The sequence below is a fragment of the Corythoichthys intestinalis genome, chromosome 18 (assembly GCF_030265065.1).
Source record: "Corythoichthys intestinalis isolate RoL2023-P3 chromosome 18, ASM3026506v1, whole genome shotgun sequence".
NCBI lineage: Eukaryota > Metazoa > Chordata > Actinopteri > Syngnathiformes > Syngnathidae > Corythoichthys > Corythoichthys intestinalis.
In genome coordinates, this window is record NC_080412.1 from 8,521,880 (window position 1) to 8,548,687 (window position 26,808).

The 26,808-nt window shown below is 39.3% G+C and overlaps 1 protein-coding gene across 1 annotated transcript; it reads left to right on the forward strand.

The window, feature by feature from the left end:
- The first annotated feature begins 17,227 nt into the window (after positions 1-17,227).
- On the forward strand, positions 17,228-25,283 carry LOC130906253 (coxsackievirus and adenovirus receptor homolog). Its single transcript, XM_057820363.1, has 4 exons — positions 17,228-17,398; positions 18,735-18,793; positions 23,137-24,034; positions 25,133-25,283. The coding sequence occupies exons 3-4, from the start codon at positions 23,138-23,140 to the stop codon at positions 25,163-25,165; spliced, it is 930 nt and encodes a 309-aa protein (XP_057676346.1). The 5' UTR covers positions 17,228-17,398; positions 18,735-18,793; position 23,137; the 3' UTR covers positions 25,166-25,283.
- The last annotated feature ends 1,525 nt before the right edge of the window (positions 25,284-26,808 follow it).

Genomic DNA, 26,808 nt, shown 5'->3' on the forward strand with positions numbered 1-26,808 from the left:
CTAATTACGTCAATCAAAAAAGCTGTTTTAATCGGAAAAAAAACTTGACTTCAATCAAAATAAAAAAATTCAATCAAAGAAAATTAGTTTTATGGGAGGAGGACCTTGGTCCCTTTTCTGAGGAAACATGGTTATCCATCTTAAAACGAGTCAATTCCTCATCTCTGTGCGCTCGCCATAATTTAATCCAATTCAAAGTGGTCCACAGAGTTCACTTCTCCAAAACCAAACTGGCCACTTTTTACCCTGGCCCTTAGGTCTGTCTTCCTCAGGTGGGTGGACCCCCTCCTTCCCACACATACCAAATGGCTGACGGCCTTAATGACATGTTTGAAAATTGAAAAGATCAGATACTCTCTCCATTATTCTAATGGGAGATTCCTACGTGCCTGGGGACCTTTTTTTTAAACATGTGTCAGTCCTCTTAAGCCCTTGGCATTCCAAAATTTGACATCTCTTTAATTTATTGTATTGACAGTTACTATCCAAAACCATTACTAAAACTCAACGTGCAATGGTCATGAAGCTCACTGGCAGTGACGGGGATTAATTTTATGGTTTATTTTTGGTCAAATTTTTTATTTATTTATTATTATTATTATTTTTCTATTGTGTGTGTGTTGGATGTCAGTCCCATTTTTCATCCCATTTTGTGTGTGTTTTTTTTTAACTGGAAACCAATGCACTACTATTGCGAAAAATGGAGATTTTGATTGAAAAAAAGAAAATTAGTTTTCAAATGCATTTTTTTTGTTTCGAATTTATTTTTGCATTCAAACAGTTTTTTGATCAAAGTGACTTTTTTTTTTTTTTTTTAATTGAAAATACATATTTTTATTGAAGTGCCTTTTTATTTTTTCTTTGGGATTGAATATTAAAGACACAAATCTACCTCCATAGTCCCACAATTAGTACATTTCCAACACACCAAGCAGGAGGATAATTTAACAATTTGTGGCGTTAAGTGAGGGAATAAAATCACATTGTCCGACGAAAAAGTACTCCGCACAACAATACAATCTTGTACATCATAGCTTACATTAGTATCGTATTATTAAAATTATTCTAAAGTAAGTTATCGTGTCATGAACAATATACAGTGGGGCAATTAAGTATTTAGTCAACCACTAATTGTGCAAGTTCTCCCACTTGAAAATATTAGAGAGGCCTGTTATTGTCAACATGGTTCAACCTCAACCATGAGAGACAGAATGTGGAAAAAAAAAACAGAAAATCACATCGTTTGATTTTTAAAGAATTTATTTGCAAATCATGGTGGAAAATAAGTATTTGGTCAATACCAAAAGTTCATCTCAACACGTTGTTATGTACCCCTTGTTGGCAATAAAGGAGGCCAAACATTTTCTGTAACTCTTCACAAGCTTTTCACACACTGTTGCTGGTATTTTGGCCCATTCCTCCATGCAGATCTCCTCTAGAGCAGTGATGTTTTGGGGCTGTCATTGGGCAACACGGACTTTCAACTCCCTCCACAGATTTTCAATGGGGTTGGGATCTGGAGAGTGACTAAGCCACTCCAGGACCTTGAAATGCTTCTTACGAAGCCACTCCTTTGTTGCCCTAGCTGTGTGTTTGGGATCATTGTCATGCTGAAAGACCCAGCCACGTCTCATCTTCAATGCCCTTCCTGATGGAAGGAGATTTTCACTCAAAATCTCTCGATACATGGCCCCATTCATTCTTTCCTTTACACAGATCAGTTGTGCAGGTCCCTTTGCAGAAAAACAGCCCCAAAGCATGATGTTTCCACCCCCATGCTTCACAGTGGGTATGGTGTTCTTCGGATGCAATTCAGTATTCTTTCTCTTCCAAACACGAGAGCCTGTGTTTCTACCAAAAAGTTCTATTTTTGTTTCATCTGACCATAACACATTCTTCCAGTCCTCTTCTGGATCATCCAAATGCTCTCTAGCGAACCGCAGACGGGCCTGGACGTGTACTTTCTTCAGCAGGGTGACACTTCTGGCAGTGCAGGATTTGAGACCCTGGCGGCGCATTGCGTTACTGATAGTAGCCTTTGTTACTGTGGTCCCAGCTCTCTGTAGGTCATTGACTAGGTCCCCCCGTGTGGTTCTGGGAATTTTGCTCACCATTCTTGTTATCATTTTGACGCCACGGGGTGATATTTTTTCATGGAGCCCCAGATGGAGGGAGATTATCAGTGGTCTTGTATGTCTTCCATTTTCTAATAATTGCTCACACAGTTGGTTTATTTTACCAAGTGTTTTACCTATTGCAGATTCAGTCTTCCCAGTCTGGTGCAGGTCTACAATTTTGTCTCTAGTGTCCTTCGACAGCTCTTTGGTCTTGGCCATAGTGGAGTTTGGAGTGTGACTGACTGAGGTCGTGGACAGGTATCTTTTATACCGATAATGAGTTAAAACAGGTGCCATTAATACAGGTAATGAGTGGAGCCTCGTTAGACCTCGTTAGACGAAGTTAGACCTCTTTGACAACCAGAAATCTTGCTTGTTCGTAGGTGACCAAATACTTATTTTCCACTGTAATTTGGAAATAAATTCTTCCACATTCTGTCTCTCATGGTTGAGGTTTACCCATGTTGACAATTACAGACCTCTCTAATCTTTTCAAGTCGGAGAACTTGCACAATTGGTGGTTGACTAAATACTTATTGGCCCCAATGTAGCATAATCGACAGAATGCGCATATTTAATATGGTGATATTACTCTTTCACTCCATATACACAATCTGCACATGGCTCCTTAATATGAGAATTTATGCACGTAACTTTGGCTGTGATAGGCATATGAGTTCTCCTAAGCACCTTCTGTAGATATGCTGCGTTCAGGTGTATCGGGAGATCTGAGTTCCCAAGTTAGAAAATCATTCGGATGTGTTGTTAAGTCGTAAGGTGGGATGAAAAACATGATTGCTACAAAGAAAAGTAGCCCATTTTAAAGTGCTTATGACACCAAAAAGCATGTTTATTTCATATTTCACGCGATGTTTTATGCTCCTGAAAAAATGGACCGCTTGGATGTGTGTGGAAGTGATTGTTTTATATATTCAATTTTTTAAATCCCGCGCCATGAAAATGAGTGACTTCCGGCTTCAGTCTCGGGTTTAGGACTAATGCGAATGTGACGTCACTTTGGTCAGCGTCTCACAATACAGCATTGCTCTATAGCATACAGATGGACTGCAGATTCAGCCGATTTTGCGGATTAATTAGTATATTTATCGCATCAATTGTTGCTGCACCAGGGAGAGGCGTGTGAGCACTTTTTGGGTTTCAAAAGGTTCCCGTTCACCACGGATATTGACCAAAACAAGCCCTACCACTGTGGGACCATTGGACTTACGAGGAAGTGAGTAAACATTATATTTTGTATTATGACAAATGGTGGGATCATGGCACACGTTTTAATACGGACGTGGCTTGCATTTTGTGGCTGATTGTCCACCAAGAATATCACTCGGCCGACGACCTGCGGCTTGTTTGCACATACCCCCTTATACTCGGCTTATTGCCCTCTTCATGTGCCTGGTGTTCTGTCAAAATTTTCACCCCATCAGAAATTGCCATTTTGTGTTAAGAATGGCTGCGAATACAGTGATTACAAAGTAAACACTGTAAACTTTTTCTAAATAAAGGACTATTTACTTACGTTTGATCATGGACGGACATGTAGAAAATTTCTCCTCAGACACATCCTGCCATGTTAGCTGCACAACAACTTCACGGCGCTCTCTGTTAACGTCTTCGCCGCGTAGTAAAGCATTATTTTACACCATATTCGTGTTGACCATGTGACAGACATGCGCTCCCCCGACATCAGCCGGTTTGTCCGGCGGTACTCTCCAGCTGCTTCCCCGGCGAGCTCTCCTGTCCGTAGCAGGGGAACGAGCTGTAACTTGCTCGCTGCCGAGCGGGTTGCTGATCGGCGAAGACAATCGACAACCCAGCCGCCGTGTGATATGATCCGAGCTAATTTTGTGTGATTTTTCGCTTCGAAAAGTAAAAATAAGACGTCACTCGGTTTGGGTTAGCATGTCGGCTAGCTGTCACGCAGCTCACGCCTCTTGGTTTGTTTAAATTCTCCAAAGCTGGGGCAGGGAAATGAAAAAAACCTGACTCACTACGGTGGCATAAAATATCGTTTGGGAGGTGCGACAGTAAAGGTGAGGTCAACAGTTTTGACCATTATGGCGTAATTTTGCCTTGTCGTACTGAATAAATGCCTTTTTAATATTTGATATTCCATCAAGCACAAGACTGTTATTTCTCATGACCATGACATTTATTTAGCTATTGGGGGAAATACTTGGATGAAAAGAATATCCTGTAAAAATATTGGAGCAGAGAGACTGAAACAATGACATTTTGCGGCTCTCTACGTCACATTTTCCTTATTCTGAATAATTCCCCCTCAATGGGCTGAATTCTAAAATCAAATGAAACCATGCCCCTGCCGACGTCATCCTCCTGTTGGGGACGCTAGAGCCCTATAATGGAAGGCGTGGCTAAACTGCAGATTAAAAGACTAATTTCTCGTCATCTGCATTTAGCCAAATTGTTGTGTACAGTCGAATCGGCTCAAAATATGATTCTAATTCATATAATAATGCTATTTAGGGCTTTTTTTTAATCCTGTCGTACGCACTTTAAGGAGGTGTGTTTTTGCAGTGTAGCTGCAATAGGAATCTTGATAGTCTTTATTGTCTGAACAGTTTTAATGTGTGAGTTTGTTATACTGTACTCCCATTGTAGTGTTTCATTATGTTTTATCTATTAAGTCATCTATGCCGCAACTGGACCTTACCCAGGTCAAAGCAAGATTCTTCCTGTGGTTAAAGCAGGACTCTCACATAAAACATAGTACACATCTCATGAACAACGAGATTTTTGTCTTTTTCTTTTTATGTGGGCCAAATCAGTGAAATTAAAAGTGAATTTATCAAAATTGCTGCTATAGTTTCATTCTTTTAATAAGCCATGTACCGTATTTTCCGGACTATAAGTAGCACCTTAGTATAAGTCGCACCAGCCATGAAATACCCAACGAAGAGGAAAAAAACATATGGCGGAAAACACATTTTTGTTTCAACCCAGCCATGAAAACAAGGTAAGTATATTTATTATTCAAAATGTCTGTCATTTTTAGCTTAGAATCAGTAATTGAAAAAACGACTTAAAAAATTATTCACTCACATATTTTAAACTTTTAAACAAATTACGTCACAATGAAAAAAATGGCGTCTGTAAAAAAGTCACGGATATCTACCTCATAACTATCGCTAAATTTTATTTTTTTGTTACAGTCCCATTTTCCCCAATATGTTAGATCATAAATAATCGACCCAAACATAGAAAAATTGAGAAAAAAGCGTTTAAAAGGGTAAATTTATGAATAACAAAATCTTGACCACTCCTCGATGTCTGCGATTTCTGCATCGCGACCCTTGTTATATTACCATGTTTTACCTATGAAATCACCCAAAAATCCAGCTGTGGCCATTCGCAGCTGTGTCTTGACACTCAGTGATACATGCGGCATGGAGTTTTTTGATCAAAACAAGGTAAATACACAATAATATCTCGTTAAAGTCATGGCGTCTGTAATTCTGCTCTCATGTGCTCTCACCTCCAGATAGGGTTTTGCTGTTTAAAAAAACGTCTTTTTTTTTAAAATGCCCTCCCGTCCAAAATTTTTCTTCCCCCAGAAAATTGAGATTTTAAGCTTTCCAATGATGTATTGCACATGCATATCGGACAATTTTGAAATTTGGCCAAATTGGGGGTCTCAGAGCGGAACTTCAAGTCACCTGAGAGTTTTCCGCCATATATAAGTCGCACGAGAGTGTAAGTCGCATTTTTGGGTGAAATTTACTTGATAAAATCCAACACATAGAAGAGATATGTCATCTTGAAATTCAATTTAAAATAAAAATACAATAGGGAACAACATGCTGAATAAGTATAGTTTGATGTTACATGATGCATAAACAACAAATTGCGAATATACTGTCCTCACCAGGACGCTACGGCTCGGTCCTGGCTATAGACCCTACCCACCGACGTCACAAAATCACGTGCTCGCTGTATGGTTCCGCCCACTTGTCCGTCATTTTGTGTCTGTATTATCAATGGTCTCAATTGATCGAGCAATTTATAATGCATTTCATGGAAGACCCGGTGCTTTCGAATGCCGTAAACTCACTTGATGCGTTGCATAAAAGGCGTTATGTGGAAAAGCTTCAGTTTATCCATTCGCCAGATCCATATTTGATGCCTAAGTCGATGTTTTTCGACCCGCTGTCTCCGCCATATTTGCCTGACATCTGCTAGCTACCCTGAACTGTACAACTATCTTGTCCACACAAAATCAGCCTATTCTCACGAAAGTTTGAAAAACTTTAAGAGCTTGGAGGCTTATAAATACTTCGTTGCTGGTTGGGTGAAACAGGTCCTCGTCCATGAAAATTCGGCAGGAATCTATCGTGTGCTTGGAAAGGTGAGTTACGAAATTTTCAATTCAAAATCTTTTGTTATTGCTTACATCCACTGTCAAGTCTAATGTATTTCATGTCGTTTGTCAATGGAGTTAGGGCTTTTAATGTTTATATGGTTTAGCGATAGCACTCTCACTACATACATACGTGTATGTTGTCGGCGATTAGCCTAGCAATGATCTTAATTGTGGTTGTCAGCCCAAAACCCTCTAAATACAGTGCCTTGCAAAAGTATTCGGCCCCCTTGAACCTTGCAACCTTTCGCCACATTTCAGGCTTCAAACATAAAGATATAAAATGTTAATTTTTTGTCAAGAATCAACAACAAGTGAGACACAATCGTGAAGTGGAACAAAATTTATTGGATAATTTAAACTTTTTTAACAAATAAAAAACTGAAAAGTGGGGCGTGCAATATTATTCGGCCCCCCTGCGTTAATACTTTGTAGCGCCACCTTTTGCTCCAATTACAGCTGCAAGTCGCTTGGGGTATGTTTCTATCAGTTTTGCACATCGAGAGACTGACATTCTTGCCCATTCTTCCTTGCAAAACAGCTCGAGCTTAGTGAGGTTGGATGGAGAGTGTTTGTGAACAGCAGTCTTCAGCTCTTTCCACAGATTCTCGATTGGGTTCAGGTCTGGACTTTGACTTGGCCATTCTAACACCTGGATACGTTTATTTTTTAACCATTCCATTGTAGATTTGGCTTTATGTTTTGGGTCATTGTCCTGTTGGAAGATAAATCTCCGTCCCAGTCTCAGGTCTTGTGCAGATACCAACAGGTTTTCTTCCAGAATGTTCCTGTATTTGGCTGCATCCATCTTCCCATCAATTTTAACCATCTTCCCTGTCCCTGCTGAAGAAAAGCAGGCCCAAACCATGATGCTGCCACCACCATGTTTGACAGTGGGGATGGTGTGTTCAGGGTGAGGAGCTGTGTTGCTTTTACGCCAAACATATCGTTTTGCATTGTGGCCAAAAAGTTCAATTTTGGTTTCATCTGACCAGAGCACCTTCTTCCACATGTTTGGTGTGTCTCCCAGGTGGCTTGTGGCAAACTTTAAACGAGACTTTTTATGGATATCTTTGAGAAATGGCTTTCTTCTTGCCACTCTTCCATAAAGGCCAGATTTGTGCAGTGTACGACTGATTGTTGTCCTATGGACAGACTCTCCCACCTCAGCTGTAGATCTCTGCAGTTCATCCAGAGTGATCATGGGCCTCTTGGCTGCATCTCTGATCAGTTTTCTCCTTGTTTGAGAAGAAAGTTTGGAAGGACGGCTGGGTTTTGGTAGATTTGCAATGGTCTGATGCTCCTTCCATTTCAATATGATGGCTTGCACAGTGCTCCTTGAGATGATTAAAGCTTGGGAAATCTTTTTGTATCCAAATCCGGCTTTAAACTTCTCCACAAAAGTATCTCGGACCTGCCTGGTGTGTTCCTTGGTTTTCATAATGCTCTCTGCACTTTAAACAGAACCCTGAGACTCACACAGAGCAGGTGCATTTATACGGAGACTTGATTACACACAGGTGGATTCTATTTATCATCATCGGTCATTTAGGACAACATTGGATCATTCAGAGATCCTCACTGAACTTCTGGAGTGAGTTTGCTGCACTGAAAGTAAAGGGGTCGAATAATATTGCACGCCCCACTTTTCAGTTTTTTATTTGTTAAAAAAGTTTAAATTATCCAATAAATGTTGTTCCACTTCACGATTGTGTCCCACTTGTTGTTGATTCTTGACAAAGAAATTAAATTTCATATCTTTATTTTTGAAGCCTGAAATGTGGCGAAAGGTTGCAAGATTCAAGGGGGCCGAATACTTTTGCAAGGCACTGTATATATTAAATGCATCTTACCAGATATAAAATGACTACTGCATAATCTGTCGTAATCGTTTGGAGCCCAGTTTTCTCGTCGAATTGCAGAAGCCTATCTCGCTCTCTTCTCTCCGGGTCTCTCGGAATCCGGTAGAACTTCAAGTCTCTCCGTCTTCGCCGTCTATCTTCTCTGTTATTGCAACCGACCGCCACACACGCCTTCACCATTTTGATTATTAATATTAACGAGCAGAAAAACACGTCTTAAATAGGAGGAATGTACGTAGCCGTAACAGGGAAACATGATGTGTTGACGGACAATTGGGCGGCACCAGTCAGGAGGAAGGAGTTGTGACGTCACGTGGGTAGGGTCTATACAGTGGGCTAAACTCCCAAATGACAATGCTGGACGTCCGTATAATTTGCTGACTTTAATTTGGCCGTCTTTATGACACCATTATTTGAAGAGTAAAACTAAAAATAGAAATAATACAAATCAATTTCGTCCTCGATACCAAACAGGTTCGCATCTACGTAAATAAATGATAATTAGCTGCTATTACAGCAATGACACAAACGGTTAACATGCGTTCGCTAGCATTAGCTAGCACATTGTTCAAACAACCACACAACTGGCTCTAAGTGTCCGATCGTGGGTGGAAAACACACAACAACAGAAAAGATGATACACACAGGCGTTGCCTCTGTAGAGATATTTTACAAGCATGAACAATGAACGTAGGTTCGCAGATGTGTTTTTCTCTCTAACTCGCCCACTTGCTCAGATGCTGCGTAGCTGTCCCTCTCCTTCTGGCGTGTGAGCGCGCTTCTTCACGTGAACAAGTGCGAGTGCACCTCCACTTGGACGTGAAAACGCCACAAACTAAAAGCATGCATTTCAATATAAAAAAGTCAGTGATACAATTGAACACACATTGCCAAAGACAGAATGTAAACGTGGCCGGTATGTTAACATAACATAGCTATTAAGAGTTAATCAGATAACTATAGCATAAAGGACATGCTAACAAGTTTACCAAACCATCAGTGTCACTCCAAAACACCAAAAATTCACATGTAAAATGATATAATAATGTGTTAATCATTTCACACACAAGTTCCTTCTGAGTAAAAGTCGCACCTCCAGCCAAACTACAGTGGGGCAAATAAGTATTTAGTCATCCACCAACTGTGCAAGTTCTCCTACTTGAAAAGATTAGATAGGCCAGTAATTGTCAACATGGGTAAAACTCAACCATGAGAGACAGAATGTGGAAAAAAAAAACAGAAAATCACATTGTTTGATTTTTAAAGAATTCATTTCCAAATTAGAGTGGAAAATAAGTATTTGGTCACCTACAAACGAGCAAGATTTCTGGCTCTCAAAGAGGTCTAACTTCTTCCATCGAGGTCTAACGAGGTTCCACTCGTTACCTGTATTAATGGCACCTGTTTAAACTCATTATCGGTATAAAAGACACCTGTCCACAAGCTCAGTCAGTCACACTGACAAAGAGCTGTCGAAGGACACCAGTGACAAATTTGTAGACCTGCTCCAGGCTGGGAAGACTGAATCTGTAAGAGGTAAAATGCATGGTGTGAAGAAATCAACTGTGGGAGCAATTATTAGAAAATGGAAGACATACAAGACCACTGATAATCTCCCTCGATCTGGGGCTCCATGCAAGAACTCAACCCCTGGCGTCAAAATGATAACAAGAACGGTGAGCAAAAATCCCAGAACCACACGGGGGGACCTAGTGAATGACCTACAGAGAGCTGGGACCACAGTAACAAAGGCTACTATCATTAACACAATGCGCCGCCAGGGACTCAAATCCTGCGCTGCCAGAAGTGTCCCCCTGCTGAAGAAAGTACACGTCCAGGCCCGTCTGCGGTTTGCTAGAGAGCATTTGGATGATCCAGAAGAGGACTTGGAGAATGTGTTATGCTCAGATGAAACAAAAATACAACTTTTTGGTAGAAACACAGGTTCTCGTATTTGGAAGGAGAAAGAATACTGAATTGCATCCAAAGAACACCATACCCACTGTCAAGCATAGGGGTGGAAACATCATGCTGTGGGGCTGTTTTTCTGCTACGGGACCAGGACGACTGATCTGTGTAAAGGAAAGAATGAATGGGCCATGTATCGACAGATTTTGAGTGAAAATCTCCTTCCATCAGCAAGGGCATTGAAGAAGAGACGTGGTTGGGTCTTTCAGCATGGCAATGATCCCAAACACATCAGCCAGGGCAACAAAGGAGTGGCTTCGTAAGAAGCATTTCAAGGTCCTGGAGTGGCCTAGCCAGTCTCCAGATCTCAACCCCATAGAAAATCTGTGGAGGGAGTTGAAAGGCCGTGTTGCCCGACGACAGCCCCAAAACATCACTGCTCTAGAGGAGATCTGCATGGAGGAATGGGCCAAAATACCAGCAACAGTGTGTGAAAAGCTTGTGAAGAGTTACAGAAAACGTTTGGCCTCCGTTATAAAGTTACAAAGGGTACATAACAAAGTATTGAGATGAACTTTTGGTATTGACCAAATACTTATTTTCCACCATGATTTGCAAATAAATTCTTTAAAAATCAAACAGTGTGATTTTCTGTTTTTTTCCCCACATTCTGTCTCTCATGGTTGAGGTTTACCCATGTTGACAATTACAGGCCTCGCTAATATTTTCAAGAGGGAGAACTTGCACAATTACAGGTTAACTAAATACTTATTAGCCCCACTGTATGAAAAAACAACTGCAACTTATAGTCCAAAAAAATACGGTGACTTGTTATGATCCAGGTTTTTGAACAGGCGTGTGTACCCAAGGGTACACATCTGATGTTGCTCACCGTGGTCCGCAGTGTGCTCAGGGATCTTGTGTGTCTGCTCAGACACATGAATAATTAGAGGGAACATTGATCATTAGTAGAAAAATCAATAATACCCGCACACTATTTTTTTGTTGTTGACAAACTGACAAACCCGCACGCATCAGTACCTGAGGTGTCCTGTAATGATTTTGCAGCATTCTTTACACACAAAGTACTGAAGATTAGACAGACTGTCTGCAACTTCAGATGAACAATTGTTACAATAAATGCCTCCCAAATTGTTCCCAAGGTCAATCTGAGACAGTTTAGCCTTTTGGACTATGTCACTTTAACAGAAATTGAGTCAAAATTAAAGCCTACAACATGCTGCCTTGACATCTTTCCTTCAAACTTTTTCAAAACTGTTTTTCATTGCATAGCCCCAGGCATACTTCAGATTATAAATACTTCTGTCCAAACAGAAGAGTTCCCACAGAATTTAAAAACTACAGTAATAAAACCTATTCTAAAAAAAAAAAAACCTAATCTGGATGCCTCAACCATTAGTAAATATAGGCTAATATCAAATCTGACAATCCTGGGGAAAACTATCAAGAGGGTTGTGTTTGAAGACATCCAGGTTTTTATGATGCAAAACAATCTTTTTAACTCATTTCAGTCTGGATTTCGGCCTCAACACAGCACCGAGACCGTGCCTGTCAAAGTCCTATGATATTTATCGGAATTCTGATGTAGGCAAATGATTTGTTCTGCTACTATTGGATCTCAGTGCCGCATTCGACACGGTTGATCACAACATACTACACAGCTGATTGGAACAGTGGGTAGGGCTCACTGACACTGGTCCACATCTTATTTACATGTTAGGGATTTCTTTGTGTCAATCGGAAACCATCAGTCAGAATCAACCAAATTCATGTGTGGAGTCCCTCAAGGGTCCATTCTTGGACCACTCTTTTTTAAAATCTATATGCCCCCCCCAGGTCACAACATGGAACAGTATGACATCTCCTATCACACCTATGCAGATGACACACAACTCTACATTTCTGTGTCCCCACATGATTATAGTCCCTTAGTCTCCCTGAGTAAATACATTCATCAAATCAATGAATGGATGTGCCAGAATTTTCTCCAGTTGAATGTGGAGAAGACAAAAGTGATCATTTTTGGGCCCAAAAAAAAGGACAAAGATAAGCAGCCATCTTAGCACAATGTCACTTACAGCTACAAATCAAGTCAGAAATCTTGGCGTAATTATTGACTCAGACCTAAAATTTGATAGCCATCTAAAGTCTGTCACTAAATCTGCTTATTACCACCTAAAAAATATAGCCAGAATTAAGGCGCTTCCCACTCAACAAGACATGGAAAAATTTATGCATGCATTCATTTTCAGTAGATTGGACTATTGCAATGGTATATTTACAGCGCTTGATAAATTTTTTTAAAAAAAAAATAAAAAAACAAACAAACAAACAAAAAAAAACCAGTCAGGAAGCTACAGTTAGTACAGAATGAGCAGCCAGAGTCCTTACAAATACAAGGAAACATGACCACATGACACCGGTTTTGAAATTGTTACACTGGTTCCAGTTAGTTAAAGGATACAATATAAAATACTACTGCTCGTCTACCAAATACTTAACGACCTTGGACCAATAGACAATAGACATGCTTTGATATGTTAGATCCCTATGAAACATCTAGACCTCTAAGGTTGTCTGGAACCGGTCTCCTGGATGTTCCAAAAACAAGAACCAAGCAGGGCGAGGTAGCATTTAGTTATTATACTCCTCACCTCTGGAACAAATTAACTGAATGGCTGAAGTGTGCGCAAACTGTTGGCTCCTTTAAAGTGCATATGACAGGATAAAAAAAAAGTCTTAAATAGCATTATTATGTGAATTAGAATCATATTTTTAGACGATTCGACGATATACATCAATTTGGCAAAGCGCAGATGACGAGAAATTAGTCTTTTAATCTGCCATTTAGCCCCGCCTGCCATTATAGCGCAAAAGCGTCCCCAACAGGAGAATGACATCTGCAGGGTCGTGGTTCCATCTGATTTAGACTTCAGCCCATTGAGGGGGAATTATTCAGAACTAGGTAAATGTGAGGAAGAGAGCAGCAAAATGTCTTTGTTTCAATCTCTCTACTCCAATATTTTTACAAGATATTCTTTTAATCCAGGTATTTGTCCCCATCTGCTAAATAAATGGTATGGTCATGACAAATAACAGTCTTGTGCTATATGGAATATGAAACATTAAAAATGCATTTATTCAGTAAGACATGGCAAAATTACTCCATAATAGTCAAAACTGTCAACTTCTTGCACCTCCCGAACGATATTTTATGCCACCGGAGTTAGTCCGGCTTTTATCATTTCTCTGCAAACCAGCAAGCGTCACAGCTAGCCAATATACTAACCCGAACCGACCGTTTCAAAGTCTTATTCTCACCTGTTGGAGCGAAAAATCATATAAAACTACCCGGGCCATGCCACACAGCTACGGGGTTGTTGATTGCTTTTGCCGATCGGCAACCCCCTCGGCGGCGAGCAAAGTACAGCTCGTCATTCCCCTTGTTGCAGGCAGGAGAGCTCGTTTGCCGGGGAAGCAGCTGAAGAATGACCGCCGGACAAACCGCCGGACGTCGGAGGAGCGCGTAGATGCCCGAGCCCAAACCCGAGGGCAGTGGTCTATTGCTGGTGTTCTGCTGAATTTTGTACCCTTATAATATTTTGCTCCAAAAGCTGTTGTGGATGTGAATAAGACCTCTTTTACATTCAGTTGGACTTTCAATGTTATCGACAGGTGCTAAATAAATAAGTAACATCATAAGCATACATGTTCAACATGAATATGGAGTAAATTAATGCTTAACTACACGGCGAAGACGTAAACCGTGAGAGAGCATCATGCAGTCGTTATGTGCAGCTAACATGGCAGGATGTGTCTGAGGAGAACTTTTCTACATGTCCGTCCATGATCAAACGGAAGTAAATATTCCTTTATTCAAAGAAAGTTTGTAGTGTTTACTTTGTAATTGCTGTATTCGGGGACATGTTTCACACAATGTTGCAATTTCTGATGGGGTGAAAAATTTGACGGAACACCGGGCACACGAAGAATGCAGTAAGCAGAGTATATGGCTCTCGTGGCGGGGCGTTGTGCGACAAGCCGCCGGTCGTCGGCCGAGTGGCATTCTCGGTGGACAAGGAGCCTTGTCAACCACAATATGCAAGCCACCGCTGTATTAAAACGTATGCCATGATCCCAGTATTTGACATAATACAAAACACGATGCTTACTCTCTTCATTGGAAGTCCAATGGTCCCACAGTTGTCGCACACTTCTCGAGGTGAACGGGAACTTTCTGAAACATAAAAAGGCTCATACGCCTATCCTTGGTGCAGCTACAAATACCTTCAGCCATTTGGCTGGCGTGATGCGAAAAATAAACGAATTAATCTGCAAAATAAGCTGAATCCACAGTCCATCTACATGCTATAAAGCAAGGCTGTATTGTGAGATGCCCACCCGGGTGTCGCCCGAGAGCATAAACAAACCAGGAGGGGTGAGGAGGAGGAGCTAGTTGACATGCTAACCCAAACCGACTGATGTTTCTTGGAAGTCTTTTTCTTGGAAAAATCACAAAAAACTACCCAGGATAATGTCACATGGTGGCGGGGTTCTCGATTGTCTTCGCCGATCGCCAACCCGCCCGGCAGCGAACAAGTTACAGCTCGTCGGACTTGTTCCCCTGCTGCGGGCAGGTTAGCCGGGGAAGCAGCTGAACAAACCGGCCGATGTCGGAGGAGCACGTTGCTGCCACATTGTTAAACACAAATATGGCGTAAATAAAGGTTTACTACATGGCGAAGACGTAAACAGCGAGAGAGCTGGCGTGCAGTTGTTGTGCAGCTGACATGGCAGGATGTTTCTGAGGAGAACTCTTCTACATGCCCGTCCATGATCAAACGTAAGTAAATAGCCCTTTATTTAAAGAAGGTTTGTAGTCTTTACTTTGTAATCGCTGTATTTGCAGCCATTTTTAACACAAAGTTGTAATTTCTGATAGAATTGAAAATTTGACAGAACACCGGGCACACGAAGAGGGCAATAAGCCGAGTATGGTGCTCTCCCGGCGGCGGGGATGTGCGACAATACAAAATACGATGTTTCCTCACTCCCTCGTAAGTCCAATGGTCCCACAGTAGTAGGGCTTGTTTTGGCCAATATCCGCGGGTAACAGGAATTTTTGAAACCCAAAAAGGCTCAAACGCCTCTCCTTGGTGCAGCAAACAAACTCTGCAGCACATTTGGCTGGCGTGATGCGAAGAATAAACAAACTAATGATCACCTCCACACACATCCAAGCGGTCCATTTCATTCAGGAGCATAAAACATCGTGTGAAATAAGAAATAAACATACTTTTTGGTGTCATACGCACTTTTAAATTGGGGCTAAAAACAGATTTGTTTATCACAGCATGTCCATAACTGTCTATGGCGGAAAACAAGACTGAAGAAGCAGTTTCTGCTCTTGCAACCCTCTTTAAAATAAACTGCTGAATTTTAAGCCAAAGAATTATTGTGTTTGAAAGAACAATATGTCTATATGCTGCCATAGCAGATTCATGGCACACTAAGCCCCCGAACTATTTTTAATTTGTCCGTTTTACCCTGAAAACCCCCGTTTACAGATGTCGCGCAACCGCTTTTGTGGGTAAATAATTATATGTATTATTCAAAATGTCTGTCATTTTTAGCTTAGAATCATTAATTGATGTTTAATATTTTGTTTAAAAAAAAACGACTTTAAAAAATTATTCACTCGAATATTTTAAACTTTTAAACACATTACGTCACAATGAAAAAAAAATACTGTCTGTAAAAAAGTCACGGATATCTAACTCAAAACTATCGCTTAATTGTATGTTTTTTTTTTTTGTTACTATCGCATTTTCTCCGATATGTTAGATGATAAATAATCGATCCAAACAAAGAAAAATTGAAAAACAACACAAAAATGTTTAAAAGGGTAAATATATGAAAAAGAACATATCGACCACACCTTGATGTCTGCGAATTCTGCATCGCGATCCTTGTCATATTACCATGTTTCACCCAAAAAATTCCCCCAAAATCCAGGTGTGGCCATTCGCAACTGTGTCTTGACACTCACTGATACATGCGACATGGAGTTTTTGGATCGAAACAAGGTAAGTACGCGATAATATCTCGTTAAAGTCATGGTGTCTTTAATTCTGCTCTCGTGTGCTCTCACCACCAGATAGGGTTTTGCGGTTTAAAAAATATATTTTTTTTTTCCTCAAAAAATTCCCTCCAGTCCAAAATTTTTCTTCCCCCAGAAAATTGAGATTTTAAGCTTTCCCATGATGTATCACACATGCATATTGGACAAATTTGAAATTTGGCCAAATTGGGGGTCTCAGAGCGGAACTTAGAGTCACCTGAGTGTTTTCCGCCCTCTATATTTCAAATTTCAAGCTATTTGCTTACTATTCTTTTTCTGCTTTATTTCAATTTCTGAATTCAACTATCTTTTTTTTTTAAATTCTATTCGTGATTTAATGCAATTTTTATATTTAATTTTATTTCCTGTTTCGATTGTCTTTGTTTTAATGTTCTTTTGATTTAATGTGATTTTTATGATCTTCATGTGATGTAAAGCACTTTGAATTGCCTTGTGTTGAATTGTGCGATACAAATAAATTTGCCTTGCCTTCTCAAATGTTGATATCTAGCTTCCGCTTTATTCTTGTACAAGTGTTATCTAAAAATTCATAAATCAGAGCACAGCTGTCTACATCTTGAGGCGAGGGAGGGCAGGCAGGCAGGTGCTTTGAAGGGTAAAGCTGTACGTCAAAAGATACAATGTAATTGGTAAGAGCGCAGCCTGGCCTTCCAGGCGTCATGAGATGACTTATTTTCACATATTTTGTCTTATACTAATGGGACCATTGTTCATCATATTACGTATTTTGTCTTATCATGGAACCATTTTTTTTTTTACCAGTTAACCCCGCCTTCCAGTATTAGAACAGTCCTCTGAACTCCACCCACATGAGAGCATCGTTGTACTCTGTGTGTAACTGATTTTCTCCTTTTGATCATAAGTAAACTTTTAAACGACTTCTGGAGCGAGAACCTTTTTCTTCTACAAACAAAGGGAAAACGGATTTTCTCCCCTGACACTTCATCCTTCAAAGGTCTGTACTGAGCAATCATCACACACTAATTGTAACTCGTAGCATCCTCTTTCACTCTTGGTAAACTTTTGTTAACACTTTATAATAACTATCCGTTTTACTAGTTAATAGATCATTAGTAAACTGTTGATAAATGATTTATTGTTGATTTGTGAAGTATTTGTTAACAGTTTGTTAAGCATTCACAGGGTGTTCCAATATGGTTGACCCCATTCTAAATGCCCATGCTAGTTGATGAATCTTAATAAAACTATATACACTTTATGTTGAAGGTCATAAGTTTTACTGGTTAAATATACAAAAAGAAAAGTACAAATATTTGTTGGTTCTATGGCAGATTTTCATAAATGTGCAACATGAGCGCTGCCAGCAAAATGCCTTATCAAAATGCCTTTTCTTTTGCAGTGAACGGCATTTCTTAACCTGAAAAGATAGACATGCCAAATGTTACACACAAGATCATGAAAGGTTTCTACACAAACTGTGTTTCAGGTTAAGAAAACCCTGTAAATGCTTTACAAACTGTTAACAAATACTTCACAAATCAACAACAAATCATTTATCAACAGCTTAATAATGATCTATTAATGAGTAAAACGGGTAGTTATTATAAAGTGTTACCAAACTTTTTTTTTTTTTTACCCACAGTTCGTGGCGTCCAAGTAGGTATAATTAATTGAAAATAATCTACTGTTTTCCTGCTGATTGTGTATTATCACCAAGTTGGGCGTTGTCCTTGTAGATAGATGCTACAATATGTTGCTCGTCTGTCAATGTTCATTCGAAATAGTTGTAAACCTTTACTTACTTATTTCTGGAGTAATTTTTTTTTTTAACTTTACAGACAAAAACATTTTTAGTGGAAGTCGACTAAACTTAGCAATATTAGTTTTGAGTTTTCGGTCAACAAAAACTGGACGAAGACAAACACATTTTGAGATGACTAAAATATGTCTTAGACTAATAAGTATTATCATCCAAAAGACTATGACAAAAATAAAAAGGGCTGCGAAAAACAACACTGTGTTCAACATATGTGTCCAAGTCTGTATTTTGTAATGTTTTTGCTTTTGACATATCGTGCAATGATTTAAGGACATTGTTTTTGAATCACCCTGTATATTGTGCTATTATCTAAATTTCTATTATTTATTTTTTTTGTCAAATGATGCATTTTTGACAGCAACAGATGACAATATGATCATTCAAAAATTGCACATTTGCACAAATAGCCCAAGGGGGCAGTTTTGGCCTACGAGCTTCATGTTTAAGACCCATGCGTGCCTATGATCTTCATCATCCTCATCATCATCTCTTGCATTGTGCATCATTATAGCTGGCTGACTGAACACCGAGGTCCTGCGCTGTGAACTTGGAGAAGCAAAAGTTGAACAGGTAAGAAAATTCAATTATTAGTGCTGTTTGTTTACTGGACATCAGCAAGAGATCATTGGCCGCTCTTTGCGTTTGTATCACCATCAACAGCACAGAAAAATGATCATTCTATGCTACACTCAAAAAAATGAATCAGGCAGGTTGTAAAGTTTATTAAAAGACAGTGTGCATTTTCAGCAAGCCATCATGTTTCCAAGGTGAGCATGACTGAATCATGCAGTCTCTACATAAACATGAACAGTGAATGAGGAGCTTGATTAGATATTGTTGATGCAACATAATGTTAATGTGTCTTTCCATCTAATTGCAATAGTCTCGTGATTTGTCGCGAGATTTAAAAGTAGGATTGCCAACTCCCTGAAAAATTAAGGGACACGTCATTGGTACCGTCACCATTGAATTATTATTTTGTATGTGAAAAGAGATTTTTTTAATTAGATGGAAGTTTGAAAGGCAAAGGCCCAGGTAGTAAAATTCCTCAACTTTATTTTTATTTATTTCTTTCATAATCTTATTATTATCCACATTTTTTCGGCACAGTGGAGACTCCAAACCGTTTGACCGACCGGCACCGTTTGAATATCAACATGACCGGAACTCCATTCATTTTTAATGGCAAACATTTTCCCTTCATTTTCAATGACATGAAAACATCGGTGGTTGTGATTTTTGACCACTTACCATTACAGCCCATTGACATTGAAGTGGCGCCTAAGTAAGTCAATACCACTGACAGCTATGTACGTCCATGCCATTGACTATCATGAATGTTGCTACTATTGATGCCAATGTACTGGATTCCAGTGAGGCATATATAAATGGATGCCATTGATGGCCATTTACGTTAAAATTAGGCCTGTCAAACAATGAAAATTTTTAATCGAGTTAATCACAGCTTAGAAATTAATTCATCGTAATTAATCGCAATTCAAACCATCTCTAAAATATGCCATATTTTTCTGTAAATTATTGTTGGAATGGAAAGATAAGACAAGACGGATATATACATTCAACATACTGTACATAGGTACTGTATTTGTTTATTATAACAATAAATCCACAAGATTGCATTAACATTATTAACATTCTTTCTGTGAAAGGGATCCACGGATAGATTCTTAAAGGATAAATGTGAGTTTGTATATTGTGACTAAATATTGCCATCTAGTGTATGTGTTGAACTTTCAGTAAATGATAATGTAGTGACAAAACAGTTCTGCCCAAATGCATGATGGGAATTGGGTAACCATGACTGTGTGTGGCGGCTGCAAATAATATATCTTCTCTGTGTTGTGTACAATGCAGGGTGTTAAGAAAAAGATCAACTCCTGTCATTCTTCCCCACGTTGCTCGCCTCAATAGTTATAATTTTTGTGGAAGTGATGTCAAAGCTATACGCAATTAAAAGCACGGTCCAAATGAATGCCTGTATCCACTCCACTCACCTGTCACTGCCTCTTAGCTCTGTATGTACGTAGAACGTCGCCATTGTAGACTGTTTGCGGCAATGCGTGAATGAGTCGTTCCGTGCATCCGTTAAATATTTTAACGTGATTAATTTAAAAAATGAATTACCGCCCGTTAACGCGATAAATTTGACAGCCCTAGTTGTGCCTTATGTTGGCTCAACATGTGTGCTTTATGTTAAAAGAACACAAATGTTAAATGCTGAAGGAAAGCAATATTAGCAGGTGCAAATTCTTTCCATCATTTTTTTATGTCAGTTCAACACCCCATTTTTTTGAGTGCTAGTACACTCATGAGTGTAGTCTCTAGTACACTCATAAAAATGGGGTGTTGAACTGACATAAAAACAGAAAAAGTGTGACGATTGCAGGAGTGCCTAAATGTATAAATTTATTGTTTTTCAGTAAGCCACAATCAAATAACCCTTTCTGGATTCTTCACGGAACAAAAGTATATAATATAATATAATATAATATAATATAATATAATATAATATAATATAATATAATATAATATAATATAATATAATATAATATAATATAATATAATATGATTAATTAAATAGATAATAACCAAATAACCCTCTCTGGGTTCTTCACAGAAAAAAGCCAGGAAATAAATAACACAGTTAAAAAAAAAAAAAAATTCAGGGGGCCGGTCCAAATGTTGAGGCGGGCCGGACCCCTGGGCTAAATGATTAATGCAAAATAAATCTGAAGTGACTTATACTAACTACTACTAACTACTAACCAATACTACAGTGAATCACAAAAGTGAGTACACCCCTCGCATTTCTGCAGATATTTAAGCAGTACTCAATTTGACATTTAGGGATGTACATAGTTTCTATGCGGTGTATTTACTTTTGTTGCCAGGAGTTTGGATATTAATGGCTATATTTTGAGTTATTTTGAGGGGAAAATAAATGAACTCTATTATATAAGCTGCACACAGACTACTTTTCATTGTGTCAAAGTGTCATTTTGTCAGTGTTGTCCCATGAAAAGATATACTTAAATATCTGCAGAAATGTGAGGGGTGTACTCACTTTTGTGTTACACTGTACACTGTTACATCTGTTGGTTCAGGTGATACACTGTTCGAGTCAAAACTATGTTTTACCAAAACCACTGAAGAAACATTTTGAAAACTTCCAGAATAAATTTTATTAGCAAATTTAAATTGCAATATTTGAACATAACTTATAATTATTATATTAACATATACACAATAAATACAAACTTGTTAATAATAAGTGAAAAGGGGTAAATGTAAGTCTGAACATAATGAATTCACTTGATAATGGTAGTGGTAATTTTATCCTTATAAGATGTGGGAAGACAATCAAATTACCAATTTAACTGAACTCATTGTACAGTGATGGAATGTAACGATTATATTCAAATTAATATATACAATATTAATATATGATTGTGCATGCATTTGTAAGTAAATTTACAGCCACAGTTTATGGAGTTATGTGAGCAATCTGCTATGAAATTTGTAAAGACGTTAGCATTCGTAGCATTTAAGCTATCAGACTTTTTTAAAGCAAATTAGGCTAATTTAATCTACTAAATGAAAACCAATTGTTCTGTGTCAAGTGTTTTATTGTTAAAATTTGTGTCGTTTTGAACATAAGTGTATATATGTGTGTAACATCTTTACAAATTGCCAAAAGTGAAAAGCTTTAAAAAGTACAATTGCCTTGTTTGCTGTCTGTCCAGGTGAACAACTTTACCTTTAGTGAGGACAGAACATGTTATATTAATAATGTAAAAAAAAAAAAAAAAAAAAAAAAAAAAAAAGATACTGTGAGGTACAATAACACACTGTTTACGCGACTAAAAAGACAAACAAACTCAAAACGACTGGTGACAAAATGGCAAACAAGACACCGGCGTCATAAAGTCGAAATTGCGTAAATCGAGTATGTCGTAAACCAGGGACTACCTGTACTTCGTTACTGCACTTAAGTACATTTTTGTGTATCTGTACTTCTTTTTACTAATCTACATTTTACAGCAAGTATCTGTTGTCGCCTGCGTTACACGTTACTTTTGTTTTCTCGTTTTCATTTTCATGCCTCTGTCGCAATCCATAAACCCCGTGCAACTATACCGTAACTGAGCACTAGAGGAAGCAACATGCAAGATTAGGCAGGTGAACAAGATATTGACCAATAAAAACCACCACACTTTTGTACGGTAGGTGGCTGTATACACATGATAGTTGTTTGCGACTCCCCATTAAGCTAGGTTTTGGAGTTTTTGAGCTTGTTGAGCATCTGTTTACAGTGCAGTCAATGTTATTGCTTGATTTTTCCATTCTGCACAGTTTTAAATAAAACTGAGAGGTCAATGAATGTTTTGGTTCTTTGAATATTGATTCAGATTTCTGTAGGCCTTTGTATATATAAATGTTTATGTATGCAATATATATATATAGAGGGGTTGGACAAAATAATGGAAAGACCTTTAAAAAATGAACCAAAACTCATTTAATAGGTCCGCCTTCTGCGGCAATTACAGCCTCAATTCTCTGAGGTATTGATTCATACAACCTGTGATTTTTTTCCAAAGGATTTTTAAGTGATTCTTTAGTTAGAATACCCTCTAAGTCTTTTAGAGACGATGGCGGTGGAAATCGACGTCTTAAATGAATCTCTAAAACTAACCATAAATGCTCAATAATGCTGAGGTCTGGGGATTTTGCCGACCATACAAGATGCTCAACTTTATCAGAATGTTCCTCATGCCATTCTTTAACAATTATGTCCAATGATTATGATGTTAAAATGTTTGGTCTTTCCATTATTTTGTCAAACTCCTGTTTCCTGGCTGGCCTTTGATGTGACTGTGTTCTTTATTTGCCAGCATGCAAATGGCGATGATGGCGTGGCGCCTCCTGTGGTCTTTTGTCCTAATGGGAGTGTTGAGCTGCGTGGCTCTGGAAATCCACCCGGAGGAGTCCCAGTATTACGCCGCCGAAGGCTCCGATGTCACAATGCATTGCCAGTACAATGACACCCTGAACAACTCGGGGTACATCATATGGGATTCCGCCCCCTTTGGTGTCTCCCCACCGCTCATCATTAGGTTCAGTGACGGCCAGTTGCTCTCCGGTCGTTACGAACCGATGAAGGGCAGGATCCGTTTCACGGCACGCGAGCCCCAAAATGGAGACGCTTCTATCACCATTAGCAACGTCAGTCGCTCAGACGCGATGACTTACAGTTGCGCTGTGAAGAAGTTACCTGAAGCGGAGAAGATAATGACCCTGACGGTCATGAAGCCGCCAAGTCAACCGATATGCAACGTGCAAGGGGAATTCGCCCAAGGCAATAACGTGACGCTCACATGCTTGTCTTTCCATGGTGAATCCCCTCTGACGTACACCTGGGCCAAGATCTGCGGAAACCAGGTCCTCCCCACCAATGCCGTGGTGGACTCCGTAAGAGGCACCATGCGAGTAGATAGTATCATCGAACAAGACTGTGGAAGCTATCGCTGCACAGTGGAAAGCTTGGTCGGAAGCAAAAGCTGTGAGCTCGTCCTCCCCTGCCCGGACGTGCCAGAAGCCCACATGTCCTCCGCGCTGCTGATTACCATCTCCATCACGGTGGTCCTCGTCATCCTTGCTGTTTCCATCATCACCACTGGCTGCTTGTGGTGGTCCGGAAAGAAGACAGGGCAGTATAACTTCAGTGATGTGCCACCTCCTTCCCGATGGATTCCAAAAATAATAGAGATTCTGCCGTCTTTGCACTACGAGGTGAGAAACATGCACATCAGGCAGAACATTTACATAAATAGCAGGGGTACAACAGTACACACAAGTCACGGTTTGGTATAACGGAAAAACTTTAAAAAGTTTTTTTTTTCTTTTTTTTGTCACGGCATTTCAAAGTTTTCTATTAGCTAAACCTAAAAAATCATCTTTTTTTTAAAAGTGCAAAATAAATAGAAGAAAACATCAAACTTGTGAATTTTTGTTTTTATGGTTCTAACGTTCTTTAATTCAGTTCAATGTTCAACACATATTAAACTATTTCCAGTTGACCTACACACCGACATATATGTATACATTATACATAAATTTTGGGGGGAAAATGTGAAAAAAGATGCCTTTCCAATGCTACATTGAACATACACACAAATTGGTGGGGGGCACTAATTTGTGGTTTTTCACTAATCGCAACAGGTTCTGGTCCCCATTTCCTGCGAAAAAGAAAAAGGAGGGATCACTGTATATTTACATACTGTTAGCATTAGCCTAATTCTAACCCAAATGCGATGAGTTACATTTAGTGTGTGATGATCACTCAGCAGAGTCAGCACAGACCTTTAAAAGCCAAAGCAACATTGCATATTTTCTCTGGCTAAACAAATCTTAATCTTAAATCTTACTCTGAAGCTAACTAAAAATACAAATGTTGCGCAATGTGAACGTGTGACGGGAACTATGCCGCATTTTCGTCTCGTTGTAGTCTCATCAGATGAAAACTGGGATTTGTCTTACGTTTTAGTCTCCCAAGACACATTTTTAACTCGTCATCATGTTATCATCATGAAAAAAATTGTTCATTGACAATTTGTTTTTGTTTTAGTCATCGTTGACTAAAACAACACTGAATCTCACTCAGTGTTTCAATGACTTCAGCTATGGCAAAAGTAATATAAACATTTCCTGATTTGAAGTTATAAAATAAATGCACTTTAAATAGTGTTAGTAATCCTGCAATTGATAGTTCCTAGCCTGTACTGTCGCACTGACCCGTGATTCCACATACAGTGACGGTACGGGATGACTACAAATACCAATACACTCTTAATAACTATTCTAAATAATGACCTCCTCTCTGTTGCACAGGCCAAAGACCAGACCGTCACCATGTCCGCTTGATCACAGCGCCATTTCGCTTGCTTCAAGACTGAAGAGTGAGTTTTTCAAATGTAGAAAATTAAATATTCCGGATAAATTGAATACTTTGATGGTTGTCAATAAACTTGTTTGAACTTTGGGTCACATCCTATTCATTTGGGGGCATTTTTGGGTTGCTACCAGTTAATTTTTCTCACTGAAATGTAAGTTAAAATACAGCGTATCACAAAAGTGAGTACACCCCTCCTATTTCTACAGATATTTAGGTATACCTTTTCATAGGGACAACACTGACAAAATGACACTTTGACACAATGAAAAGTAGTCTGTGTGCAGTTTATATAATAGAGTTCATTTATTTTCCCCTCAAAATAACTCAAAATATAACCATTAATATCTACACCCCAGGCAACAAAAGTGAGTACACCCCTACGAAAAAACGTACATCCCCAAATGTCCAAATTGAGTACTGCTTGTCATTTTCCCTCCAAAATCTCATGTGACCTGTCACAGGAGTGCTGTCAGCATTGTAGCATAGATTGAAGAGGTGGGGGGTCAGCCTGTTAGTGCTCAGACATTTTGGACGGAAAATGACAAGCAGTACTCAATTTGGACATTTAGGGATGTACGCAGTTCCCATGCGGTGTAATCACTTTTGTTGCCAGGGGTTTAGAAATAAATGGCTATATTTTGAGTTATTTTGAGGGGAAAATAAATGAACTCTACTATATAAGCTGCACACAGACTACTTTTCATTGTGTCAAAAGTGTCATTTTGTCAGTGTTGTCCCATGAAAAGATATACTTAAATATCTGCAGAAATGCGAGGGGTGTCCTCACTCTTGGGATACACTGTAGTATTGGTTAGTAGTTAGTAGTAGTTAGTATAAGTCACTTCAGATTTATTTTGCATTAATCATTTTGCCCAGGGGTCCCCAAACTACGGCCCTCCACATTTGGACCGGCCCCCTGAATTTTTTTTGGGCTGCTTGATTTGTCTAGCAGAGAAAATAACTCCCCTTAAAAACAACAGTTTTTCTTTGTAAATATTCTTAATGTATTCATTCATTCATCTTCCATGCCGCTTATTCCTCACGAGGGTCGCGGAGGTGCCGGAGCCTATCCCAGCTAACTACGGGCAGTAGACAGGGGACACCCTGAACTGGTTGCCGGCCAATCGCAGATATTCTTAATGTAAGCCAAATAATTTTTGCAAGAAAAAATACAAATCATAATTAAATCAATTTTTATAAGGATTACGACGCAAATTTTAAGTACTTTCTGAAAACAATAGGGCTGGAATCAATTCAATTTTGAAACCAAATCAGCATCCCCGATAGCAGGTATCTTTGCTTTGGGTATGGCGTCAGCTCGCTAGATTCACATAGCAATCATGCCTGCTAAACGTCAGTGCGCCAGATGCGGCGGGGATCATCAAGCTGACAGTCCAAATGATAGGTTACGCACAGTTCCGGGCCATACCGTGTAGACAGGATGTGCTCACCATCGAAAATTTTTAACGGTCGACGAGTGACATCACAACTCCGCGCACTCTGAAGGCGAGGCATCCACGCTGTGACACTAAACAGGACAACACTCAGGATTCAAGACACAACATCTCGGCGGACTGCAAATGTTGATGGTAAGTGCTTTATTCAAAGTCCT

Coding starts and splice junctions, on each gene's coding strand:
- LOC130906253 (XM_057820363.1), top strand. CDS start 23,138: ATGCAAATGGCGATGATGGCGTGGCGCCTCCTGTGGTCTTTTGTCCTA. Junction 24,035..25,132: donor TGCCGTCTTTGCACTACGAG/GTGAGAAACATG, acceptor TCTGTTGCACAG/GCCAAAGACCAGACCGTCAC.